Source organism: Planococcus citri, chromosome 2 (assembly GCF_950023065.1).
Source record: "Planococcus citri chromosome 2, ihPlaCitr1.1, whole genome shotgun sequence".
Lineage (NCBI taxonomy): Eukaryota > Metazoa > Arthropoda > Insecta > Hemiptera > Pseudococcidae > Planococcus > Planococcus citri.
This window is the reverse complement of record NC_088678.1, coordinates 21,448,517-21,461,361: the sequence shown is the minus strand read 5'-3', so window position 1 is coordinate 21,461,361 and position 12,845 is coordinate 21,448,517. Positions and strand designations below refer to the sequence as shown.

The 12,845-nt window shown below is 35.3% G+C and overlaps 2 protein-coding genes across 2 annotated transcripts; one reads left to right on the top strand and one right to left on the bottom strand.

The window, feature by feature from the left end:
- Positions 1-1,576: 1,576 nt before the first annotated feature.
- On the bottom strand, positions 1,577-4,206 carry LOC135834962 (uncharacterized). Its single transcript, XM_065348968.1, has 2 exons — positions 4,050-4,206; positions 1,577-3,957 (listed from the first exon to the last, which is right to left on the bottom strand). The coding sequence occupies exon 2, from the start codon at positions 3,919-3,921 to the stop codon at positions 1,975-1,977; it is 1,947 nt and encodes a 648-aa protein (XP_065205040.1). The 5' UTR covers positions 3,922-3,957; positions 4,050-4,206; the 3' UTR covers positions 1,577-1,974.
- A 4,634-nt stretch (positions 4,207-8,840) lies between these two features.
- On the top strand, positions 8,841-11,363 carry Ctu2 (Cytosolic thiouridylase subunit 2). The gene is made up of 9 exons (XM_065348967.1): positions 8,841-9,217; positions 9,312-9,383; positions 9,460-9,659; positions 9,737-9,980; positions 10,059-10,194; positions 10,264-10,395; positions 10,473-10,628; positions 10,698-10,886; positions 10,954-11,363. Exons 1-9 carry the CDS (start codon positions 9,153-9,155, stop codon positions 11,050-11,052), a joined length of 1,293 nt encoding a protein of 430 aa, XP_065205039.1. The 5' UTR covers positions 8,841-9,152; the 3' UTR covers positions 11,053-11,363.
- Positions 11,364-12,845: the final 1,482 nt, after the last annotated feature.

The following is a 12,845-nucleotide window of genomic DNA, read 5'->3' as shown; positions in this document are numbered from 1 at the left end:
TAGTTTCAAAAATCTACTGGAGGTTCCACTAATTTTCAAAAAAGTCGTCGGAGGCTCTAAAATGACTTGAAATCCACCCGAAGTCGTCTCCAGAGGGTGTTAAAATTGGAGTGTAGAGTAAATTTCAGCTTTCCATCTCCATTAGATGAAATTTTGTGAAAATTTAAAGTTTCAAAAATCTGCTGGAGGCTTCAGGAATTTTCAAAAAGTCCCTGGAGGCTCCAAAACGACTTGCAATTCACCTGCAGTACTTCGTAGCGTATTGAAATTAGTTCTTAGAATAAATTTTAGCTTTACTACTCTAATTTGATGGAATTTTGTGGAAATTTCGAGTTTCAAAAATCTGCTGGAGGCTCCAGAACTGCTCAAAACGGCTTGAAACCGTTTCCAATCGATTTGGCATGTCGAAAATAGGGTATATCCCAAATTTCAGCTTTCTTGGTCAATTTGGTAAAATTTTGATTTTTTCCCTCATTTTTGGCCTAAATTCGATTTTCAAAAATTCACCAAAAATCTAAAAACGCACTTCAGCACTTGAAATTTTGACAGGTGATAAATTTTTGCTTGATCTTTCGATCTACCTTTGTACAGTTTGAAAAATTTCGTGCAAGTCCTATGTTAAAACGCAAAATCTGCGATTTCGGCTGACCTGTCAATCAGAATGGCCGCCATTTTGTAAGTGAGACCAACTTTTTTTGGGCAAGTTTGCTTTAAAATGTTCCTTAGGAGTCCCCTTTAAGAAAAAAGTTGTCCCGGAGAATCGACGGGGGGGAGGGGGGTGCAATTACTCCTATTGTAATATGCCGGACTATCATAAAAGTTTTGCTTTTTGAAAAAAGTAATTTCGCTCTTCAGCAAAACTGCCAAAGAGTCTCACTCCTCCAAAAATTTTCTCAAGTCTCGCTTTTTTGGCAGAAATTGTCTAAAAGTTTTGCTTTATGTTAAAATTGTCGAAGTTTTTTTTTTTTTACCAAACATTAATGGACCTTATTTTTTGTTTTATAGCGAAATTGAAATTTGTCTTTTGAGCAAAAACTGCCAAAAACAATCAAAAATTCTTGTTTTACCAAACACTTGAAAAAAATGAAAAAAAATATCGTTTTTTAACAAAAATTACAAAAGTTGAAAATATGTTTTGTTGCAAAAAAAAGTTGAGCTTTTTGGTAAAACAGACAAAATTCCCGTTTTTTTTGCCAAAAAAAAAATTCAAAAAAATCTCACTTTCCAAAAACTGTCTAAAAACCACTATTTTTTGGTTGAAATTGTCAATATGTCCTTCCATTTTGCTGAAATTGAGAAAGTCTCGCTATACATTGAGATTTTTTGCTCGCATTTTATCAGTTTTTGGCTGCCTACTTTTCCAAACTTTTCTGGCTAAAAAAGTTACATTTTCTTTCGAGAGGGGGGGGGGGGGGAGATATCGAGTACCGAAAGTTGAAGGCAGGGGTTCGATCACTGACTTTTGAGTGTGTTAGGTCAGGGTGTTCAATTCACGCGATTGGTAGGTAAGTAAATTTAATTTTGAGATAATGATCTAGGAGATAAGTGACAGAATGATGGAAAGTAAATCAGGAGATCAGAAGAAAGAACAAAGTATATTTACATTTTGCGTACAGGAAAATACGTGTAGAAGTAGGTACAAATTCAAATTTACCCATATAATTAAATGAAATGAAACTCGAACCGAAAGGTGAAGACTGTTGATCGACTAACACTCCTCACAATCCACGAATTGCCAATAATTGGCATATTGTTCCAATTTTTTGATGAACAAGCAAATAATCAGTGTTGCAGTTGCACTGTTGCTTCGTAATTTATTTTTCGTTTCGTCAGCCTTTTTAAAAAAATGAGTCGAGAGTCGATAATCGATTTCAGTTCAGAAATGCGGCGTTTTCAGCTAATTGGTGGAGTCTTTCAGCATCACGACGACGAGTTGCTTCTTTCGCTTTCTTTAAGGCGTTTTTTTGTCAAATTTTACCACGGAGACGTCTTTACATCAGCTGTTGGGCTGTAGTGATTTTCTTCATGACTGGCCTCGTAGGATTGGCTGGCTCCGTTAGACGCGATTGCAAAGGTTTTTTTCGTAGTAAGAACGTCATCTGGGGATGTCGTAGCGCTCGTTTTTTCTGAATCGGTTGTCGACGATGTAATCTCTGACGAATTGTGCATCTCGGTGTCGACGAATAAATTTTTAGATAACTCGGGTTCATCTTGCTGCATATGTTCGGTTGCCATTCGTTCGACTCCGTGCTGAATTTGTTCAGCAGGTTCATCGTCTTCGTTTTCCTGATTTTTAACCAGTTGATATCGTACCGGTGGTATGAAACGTGTAGCAAGTTGCTGTAATATCTCATGGTAGCAATTGAGTTCATAAGATGGACCATGGTGGTCGATGTCGGATGGATATTGAAGTATTTCATCGAAGATGTCTGTGAGCCTGGTCGTGGTACAATTCATTGTCGTGCCCCAATCGTAGGATAATACTTGATTTATTTCAGACAACGCTGGTCCCGCTCGCGGGTTCGGAAGTAGAGGTACGAGTATTATCTCGGTAACTCCGAATTTGCTAAATAAAGTACACAATTTCTCCATGTAGTCTCCAAATTCGTCAGTGGCGGTACCCAGGTGTACGTCGAAATTACCGATCGAAATCATAATTCTTTTTGGAAAACGCGAGAACTTCTGAAGGTATTGGTACAGCGCTTTGATGGTGAGATTCCTTCGATACAGGTTCGGATTGAGCTTGCGTTGGTATGGTTTGTTTTTCGCTAATTTATGTGCCATCGCTGAGATATGGCCATCTCCGATTAGTATTATTTCGTGTGCGAAGAACGCGATATAATGATTGTCTTGGTTGATTTCGTATCCACAGGCCATGAAGTCGTACGGGAAACTGTTTAATGGATAGAATGGCCGGAGTTCTTCCGGATCCGTATTGTAACGTTGACGGTATTTTTTCACATTACTGCCCTTTTCACGTGTGGTACCTTTTTTAACTAATGGCGGTGGTACTTTTTCTTTAGCTGGCAGGTTGGGTGGTGGTTTTCTGGCTCCTTGATTCGTTCCTGGAGAACTTGCCTTTGGAATTCTAGCTTTCGAGCTAGTATTTGGGATGCCTCGAGTGTGTTTATACGCCGCCGTTCGACAGCTGTTGGAGCTTTCACTCCATGATCGCTTTGTGCCATTCCCCACTGGAGGTTGGTATGTGCGCTCTGATGCTGCGGTGATCGCTCGACGTTGCTCGATGATCTTCCTCCTATCAGCAATATCAGCATCATTGCGCTGATTATCGAAACCAAAGGTATGGCGTTGTGGCATATTCAGAACTGACTCGCCCGATCGACGGATACCCACTGTTAGTGAGTTTACTGAGTTTATCGTTGGTTGCCTGCTTTCATAGAACGTACTCTGCGAGATGGCTTGAAGGAATAAGGATGGTGCTTGAGGTGGTTCTATCGGTATAGCTGGTGCAACCGGTTGCGGTCTTGTCGGCGTCGGCGTCGTCGTCGCTGCGAATAACGACGCATGTTGTTGATTACGCATTGCGTTGTACTTCGATAGAAGCTCTACATATTCCTTGGTTTTCTGTTCGAGCTCGTTACGTATCTGCGTGCATTCTGAAGATAGAGACATAGCCATCGACTTCCATTGTTGTTCAGATTCGTCGTTACCATTTGTAGTTGAATTCGATGTCCGGACATGGAAATCAATTTTTCGACAATCTGTTGTTTCGATGATACTTTTGCAGCGTTTGCAACGAGTAATCCATCGATTTCCTTCCTTTTCTGTCGGCTCATAGATCATCCGGTATAGGCAGTGGTAATGATATATGTGCCTGCATGTGGTCACATATATATCGTCGTCTGAGTCGCATTCTGTTATGCTATGTCCGCAACATTCGCAAATATACTCTTTATTCATCTCGAATACCGGTTGACAGATTTACACAGGGAAAAACTAAGGACAAAACAAACAATAATATTATTTAACACTTACCAAGTCGTTATATTACAAATTACAATAATATTAGCTAAAGTAATGCGATTTACTTGACTCTTCCTAGTGTTAATCAATCGGTTCCGCTTCGTCTTCTTTCACTATTTAGGTGCTAAATTAAAACTAAAAATGCATAATTATTATTTTCAACGGATGTTGAATTGTTGAAAAAATTGTTATCACTTAAATTAAATCAGCTTATCAGGATACGTTTTAAAACACATGTTAGAGTTGGAATAGCGGTAACACTGGGAAAAAACTAAAAATTTGATAAAAATCTTGTTTTGCACATTTTGCATCGAATAAATTCATGGTGTGGTGTGTGAATCAATTTATTTAAATTTAAAAAAACTGTTGTCCACAATCTCAACATCCGGCATATCCCCAAAGGCAGGGATGTTAAGTTAACCTTAATGAAAAAATTTCGGTTACGATTTACGGTTAAAGGTTACATTTTTTTTTCTATGTTGATTATTTACTATTTAGGTTACAGTTTTGGTCAGGGGTTGAAACTGTTAAAAACCCTAAAACCAAAAATGAAGGAAAAACCAAATATAAATCTGTTTTGTGCAAAACTCAAAACCAAAAATAAAAAATATTTGGTCAAAACAGTTAACCAAAAAACCAAATATAAAATGAGAAACAGTTGTGAACCAAAACTCAAAACCAGAAATAATCCTTGCTGGTTTTTGGTTTTTTTTTTTTTTTTTTTTTTTTTGATTTTGCAGAATTGATTGATCATCAAAATGAAAAAATCCAAGTTTTGTTTTTTAAAAAATTTTAATATGTTTTTCGTCAGCATTAATTTGAAAATAAATGTGAATTTGATGTTGTTTTCATTATCGATCGTGAAAATTTATTTATTGTTATTGATCATTAAAATGAAAAAAATTGAATTGTCTTCTGTTCTTGTTTTTTCTTTGTATGTTGATAAAAGAAAAGTATTTCAATGCTAAATACCTACTTTTACTTTTCAAAAAAAAACAAAAAACATGATGTTGTCCCAGTTTACCTCAGATGCAGTTAAAGTTGGCCAAAAGAAATAATGATATAGGTAAAAATACAATGGTTGTCCGACCCGACCTCACTTCATTTTCAGGATGATTCAGACAAATTTCATTTTTCAACTATGAAAAAATTAATATTAAATAGCTCATAAGCTCAAAAACTACATAAGTTGAAAAGTAAAGTAAGAGCCAAGAAATGTTGATTTGAAATTTCAATTTGAAAAACATTGGATTTCACCTCATTTGCCAGTATTACAGGGGTGCTAACCTTAATTATTTTTATTAAGGTTACGGTTTCACTCCAATTTTTTTGTTGACATTTTCCAGTTTTTGTTTCGGTTTTGGTTTTGAAATTCAAAATTTCAGTTTCGGTTTGGGTTTCGGTTTTAGTATTTACAAAAATTTTGGTTTTGGTTTCAGTTTTCGGTTTTTTTTGGTTTTACATATTTTTTTTTTAAATTTCTTCAAAATTTCTCAATTAGTCAATCTAAAAAAATAAGCGATTTTTATTTTTTTAATTGAAGGGGGTATGCCTAACAAATCTCAAATTTAGGTGGGAAAAATAATTCTTTTATTCTTCTGAGCCTTTTCCCTGTTTATGTTCACTGCCCTGAAATCAGCATTCAGCATTTTGGCATTTAACAACCCAAAAAGCAACAAGTCAACAACCAAGGAGCAAGGACCCAATTCGATAGGTTCATTAAATTTATCAATTTATCAATTTCCCTGGATTTTGAGTCTCAAAAGTCGAAAATGTGAAAAAATCCCCCCAAAAAAATTGAAAAAACTGAAAAAACCCAAACTGAAAACCGAAAAAAACCGAAATAAATTATATCGATTTAGGTTTTGGTTTCACTCACTCTGCTTCATTATTATTGTTATGGTTTTTTACGGTTTTTAAAAAACCTATGAAATTTCGGTTTTTGTTTTCAGTTAGGGTTTGAAAATGGATAAAATTATGTTCTTGTTTGGGTTTTGGTTACGGTTTTCGGTTTTTTGCGGTTACGGTTAGCACCCCTGCAGTATTAAGTGTACTTATGAAATGTTTTGCGTGTTTATTAGTAGAATAGAAACGAATACAATTAGTCAATTATACTAATGTCTAATACTAATACTAAACTTCCCAGAATCCAGCAGCATAATGCCTTAATTGGTAAAAAAAAAAAAAAAAAAAAACTGAAAACTGAAACCAAAAACTTGAAAAACCAATTACAAGTATGGAAAACTGAAAACCAAAAACCCAAAAACCAAATATAAAAATTGAACAAAACCAAAAACCAAGAAACCAATTACCAAAAGGTAAAAACTGAAACCAAACAAAAAACCAAAAATCAATTTTCAATCAGTTTCAACCCCTGGTTTTGGTAAAATAAAAATTGATAGATGAATAAAGCCAATAAAGGTAACGCCTTACGCCGTTACGGTTTACAGTTACAGATTTTTGATGGAATTTTTTCGGTTAATTTGGGTTACGGTTTTTTTTTATGGAGTCAAATTTTTAAAACTTGGAATTCTCAAGGCTAATACATGAAAAATCACCAAAAAGTCTCACTCTTCTGTTACAAATTTCTAAAAAGTTTCAATTTTTTGCTAAAAAATTAAGTCAAAAATTTGCTCTTTTACACAAGGTTTTAATTTTCCCCCAAAAAATTGCAAAAAAATATTTAAGAAATTCGATTTTTTCAAAAATTTTCAATTTAGCTCTGTGTTATGCTTAAATTTATAAATTGTTGAAATCTCCCAGTACCGCTAGTACGAAAGTTGCACGCGAAAAACAGTATGCCGTATGCGAGCGCGTACGCGTACATGTATGCGCGCGTGGGGGGGTAGTTTTCGTCGCTGTTTGCCAGCTTGTATACCGAACGAAAACGCAATTCGGCAAGCAGCGTCCTGGCTGGGTGGTGAAAGAAACGGATTGCGGTGCGGAAGGTCTAGAGATCGAACCCCGCCGGATCCAAAAATTTTGTAAAATTTTTTTTCGATTCAAATTTTTTTCAAATTGATTATTGAACGATCATGTGAATTTATTTTATTTTTTCCTTCTTTTTCGTCACGAATACTGTTTTTTTGGATAGTGTGCGCATTAGGCGAGGCGAAGCCGAGCCGTTTAAAATTTATATTTCACTCGATGAGCATTACTCCCCTTGGTGAGTTCAGACGGAGGCTGGACATTTACCGTGTATGTAGCACTTGCGGTTGTTTATAAAAAAACTGTACTCACCGAGGCCGAAGGCCGAGGGAAGTTAACAGACATAGTATGAACAACAAAGCGACCCGCGCAACCGAGGCGAAGCCGAGGTGAGCGGACACAACGCCCCCCAACACTGAAAATAGCTATTTTACCAAAATACAAAAATTGCAATGAAAAAAATTTTAAATCGAAATAAAATACGCGAAAGGATGCTCGTAAAGCAGTGCCGTAATGTGGTTACACTGTTTTTCGCGTGCAACTTTCGTACTAGCCCCAGTACCGGTGCCAGGATTTCTCCTTGGAGGGGGATAATTGGGTCAGAACCAAACAATTTTGCCGTCTCATTTTTTGGGTGGAGGGGGGGGGTAAAATTAAGCTTCTCGGAGAGCAGAAATCAAATAAATACAGTGGCATAGTCAGAATTTCCTCAAGGAGGAGGCAAAACCAGATTTTTAGACATGAAAAATCGAAATTAGGAGTCATTTTCTGGAAACCTATCGTGATGTGTGGTGATTATATTATGAAAATGAAGGTAAAATTACTGCGAGAGCGAAAATTTAAAAAAAATGGGTCCGAACAACAAAAAAACCGTTTACTTTTGCATGTTTTATTTCAAATTTTCGTTCGCAAGGGAGGACAATGGCCCCCTTCACTCACTCCCTGGCCACCCCACTGAATAAATATGTCATTAATTTATTTAATTTTTAAAAAGGAGGGATCTCAGTGACTGAAATTTGTCTGCAAAGTATTATTCAAAGTAAATCGTGTACGAATATACCTATAATGTGGGCTTGAGAAGAAAAAAAAGGCTTCTTCTCAAAAAAGATGGAAAAAAATGAACATCGGTTTGTAATCGGCATCCATCTCAGTGAAACAAGAGCGCAAAAATGCTTGGAAAATTCCCACTTTATAGCATCAAATTTTTTTTCAAAAAAACTGGCCTCTTGGGGGGGGGGATTATCACCAAAATCCCCCCGTTAAAACCGGCACTGAATCTCGGATCTCGCTTTTCTGCCAGTAATCACTAACTAAACATTCTCACTCTAATGTCAACAAAAATTCAAAATTTCCAAAAAACCAAAAAAGGTTGATTTATTGCTATAAACTTAAAGCTGCAAAATCATCTCACTTTTTGGATAAAAATGTAAAACCTAAAAATAAAAATAAAAACTTCTTTTTTCTTGCCAAGTAATTGACAAAATTCAATTGCAAAATTGAGAAAAACTTTGGAAAATTGCTCAAAATATCGTTAAAATGAAATTGAAACAACCAATGAACCAAAGGCAAAATCTGATGAAATATCTCAAACTCGAAGTCGAAACATAAAAAAAAAACAGATCATTGATAATCGTTGCAAATTTAATCTAAAAAATTTGCAAAACTGCACAAAATGAAAATGTGCAAAAAAACATCAATTAATTCAAAATTGGTGTGAAAAAAAAGGCCAGAATACTGAACTGAACTGAAATGAAAATTGAAAATTTGAAAATGACGAATAAAGAAATTTAATGCAGCATGAATAAGGGCCAAGGGGATCCACATCGGTCATTGACCTTGTAAATAATTTTGATGTCTCCACATAAAGCGAACTGAATAAGCTGCAAAGTCGATGTCGATGATGGGGATCCATCAAAATTCGAAAAGTTGCCGAATTTCGTGAAAAATTAATGTTTCAAAATCAAAATTCAAACTGAAAAGTTACCTCATCACCAATGTAATCCGAAAAAGTGTTCAAAATAACGTTGTTGACATTCGTAACACGTGCTTATCATTTTTATCATTTTTTGAAAAATATTCATTGTGGTTTCAGAAAGAATTTTATTTAATTTTCCGAATAATTTCGTTCAATGTTGATTAATATTGCAAAAAGTGTTGCCTGCTTCGTACCTAGTTATTCATTCGAGTTACTTCTCTTCAATTTGTGATTTCAGAAAATCATCTTCGTATATCGCCAAAGTATGTGTTCGGTGATTCAGGATGATTTTGAACTTGATCAAACTGCCCCTGAGAAATCTGATATCAGGTATGATCATTATACTTCTTGCGTCTTTCCAAGCTTTAGGCACCTATTTAAGGCATCATAATATTCAATAGTTTAATCTTTTTTCAATTTCCAGATTGAGCACCGGATGTAAAAAATGCACGGAAAAAGCTGACGTTGTTCTGCAAAAAAGACACAGTTATTGCAAGTTCGTACTTTTGCGAATGATAATTCTTGGACAAGATTACTCTACAAAGTTATTCATTTCGACTTTTGTGTTTCAGATCTTGCTTTTTAGTACTCGTTTCACATAAGTTTCGTTCGACGTTGGGTAAAACGAAACTAATCAAGCATCAAGATAGAATCCTTGTTGTATCATATGGAGACTCGAATTCTACAGCGTTACTTCATTTGCTGGAAAAAGGAATGTCTGAGAATAATCATAAACGGATAAAATTCCACCCAATGGTTTTATTTATCGATGGTAAGCTTGGTTTCATGATTCAACTCTTCGACTCGTGGCTCGACTTTGTTTTTTAAATTCAATTTTGTTTAATGCAGAAACAGCGTTATGGCCATCGTTGGACAAAGTGAGCATTTTAGAAAAAATTTTCGAATCTTTGAAGAACTTTGATTGCTACGTTTGCAAGTTGAGCTCGGTTTACGGAAATTATACTGCGACTAATTTGAACAACAGTCAACCTTTGGATCTTCTGAAACAAGATGAAAATGATGTAAAATTACAGAATAATTTCAGTGGAATGAAGAGTGCGACATCAAAGATTGATTTCATTCTTAGACTAAGGTTTGTCGTAATTTTATTGCACATCTAGTTTTCTATTAAGATTTGAGTCAAATTCAATCTTTTTTTTTTCGTGTTTAGATACTTAGTTCAGAAAGAAGTAGCTGTCAAGCTGCAGTGTAAAAAAATATTCACGCCGGAATCCGGCAGTAATCTGGCAGTGCGTTTGCTATCCGATGTAATCTTGGGCAGAGGATCCCAGATATCTTCTGATATCGTATGTTGACTAATTAAATACTAAATGATTCGTTTCCAACATATTCTAATGTATGTTTTGTGTTCATAGGGCGTATGTGATACCAGATTAGCAGATATAGTTACCTTGAGACCGCTCCGAGAAATTACCACGAAAGAAGTTACCTTTTATAATGTGTTTAATGAATTAGAAGTTCCGGCTGCGCCTTCCTTAATTTCTTTTGTACGTGTATTTTCTTCATCGTCTTTGAAAATTTATTAGTAAAATTAAAATAACACGATTTAATTTTATATTTATAGTTCAACTCGAGTGACAGTATACACGGGGTGACCGAAGAGTTCATTTGTGGTCTTCAAGAAGAATTCCCCTCTACCGTGTATACAATTTTTCATACCGGAGATAAATTGAAAAATTCAGATGGCTGTGATGAAAAGAACACTTGCATCATGTGTAATGTGAGTGATAAAATTTAATATTTTTTCATTTCGAGGTTGATTTATGTCTCATTTTTGTTTTAATTACAGAATAAAATTGATGCTACAAAATGTCCTGTATCATTACGTCCTAAACCGGCTGTTTCCAGTTCAAAAGATTCAAATAGCGGTGAAAAATCTTGCGGTGATTGTTCGTGTAAGAATAAGAATTCCTTCGAAGCATTGACAATGTTGAGGGATAATCTTTGCTACGGATGTAATCGACTAATAAATGATATGGTATATTGAACAGAGACGTAGAACTACTCGTTATTTATTTCAACTACTAAAAGGTACATTTTTTCAGGATTCGGCGGATATTCTACCCGCAGAGGTGATCGAGAAAGCCAAGCTGAAGTCGAAATATGAAGATATGAGGACTCAAATCGAAGATTTCCTGCTGTAAATGCAGTGAAGATATTTCAGTTCTCCGTGCTTATTTGGAATTGTATCAGAATGATCAAGTAGGTCGTACTTGCGCTTATCATCTGCGACAAAAATTGCAATAATTATGTCAAGCCTCTTCGAGCACGAGATATTGTAACTGTGTAACTTACTGCATATAACAACGAGAAATCTAGAGGAAAGAATCCGCAGACGTTTATTTGAAGTTTTTTGTACATAAGCTGAAGTGCGAAAATATCCAGCTGGAAAAATTTCTCTAATTTATTCGTGAGAATACGTACCTCGAATGAATTACATTTTATACATGTCAAAGAGTGTTTAATTACTGGTCCTTCAATCACAACTACTTACTTTAGAAGTAATGGGTATTTTATTTTCTATTGAAAAAGTCGTATTTATTTCTTACCTCTTTATGAACTTCGGGAAATTCTCCATTGATTAAAATCTTGTGAACTAAGTTCGATGTCAAGTTCGTCTGTTGGAAATTTTTCATATTTTTTTCGTTCAGTTGGTAGGTAAAACATAAGATGTAAATAAGTGATCCTCACCTGATCAGTTACGTTGCCTGATGATTTGAGTAAAAAGCATAATTTGAGTACGATTACGACAGGCCAATACGCTGTGTAGTAGACGATCATTCTGTGGTAATTCTTCAAGTTCGGATCGGTCAGTACGTAAAAGAAGGTGTATATGTTGCATGTAGCGATGGTGAAGTAGGCGGCTATTTCGACCAGTAACGATGGTGAAAAGTAACTATTTAGATTTTCGGTCGTTTTAATCAACCAGGTATAAACGTTTGCCAATTCTTTGACTTTACGTTTAGTGAAAGAATAATATTTAATGGTGTTGACGATCTGCAAATTTTCGTTTTTATCCTGTTTGGAAATTTTTAAAAACCCATTTATGTATTCGAATCGATTAGTCAATAGTCTAAATATAACTAGAATTCTACAATCGGCCAGTAATATCATAAGAAAAGACATATGAAAAGTAATAACGTAATATAAATAATATTTCGGACCGTTATGGATTAATAATATGTAATCTACGGCGATCAATGCGAAAGATACTAAAAAACTCGCAAACAAATACTTATTAGCGTGTAAATTATCCCTAGTCACATCGATGGATAGCTTATGTATCATAATGTTATCGATTTGAATCAATTCCTCTATAGCCGAGTCGTACTTTCTGTACCTAATTATCGAACAAGTTACCGACACGCAGCTTGCCATGCTCAACGAAAGAAGTTGCAAATGATTGGCGATTAACGTTACCGGTGACACGATCGTGTATTCTCCTTCGTGAAATTGTTTCAAACTATGTACGGAAGCGTACAATAAACCTGCTACGATCAACAGTGGGTAGATAAAATTTCCCACGAAGAACGGCGAAGGTAAATCCAACGATGCTAGACCGAATATCTTGAAGAAATAATCCAATAAACGTAACTGTTTTTTAATTGTGGAAAACACGAAATTATTCTGACTGAAATGAATCATTGTGACTTTTTGCGCTTTTGAAGAAAATTTAACCGAATTATACATTTAGACTTCCGTACACCTAATGGTGGATTTTTCTTCTTTTAATGCGAGTGTGCGAAGTTTTGCAGGTGCGTTGTTATTTTGTTCGTTTTAATTAAGGTTTGGATGTAGAGGTACTTCTTCGTGGTAAATGATGGTAGGGTTTGTTTGCTCGAAGCTTTTCATAGCTTAATGAATTATTTGAATAAGTTTCTAAAATGAGTAACTCGAGCGATTAAAATTAACGTTGGGGCATTTTTCTTAATGAATT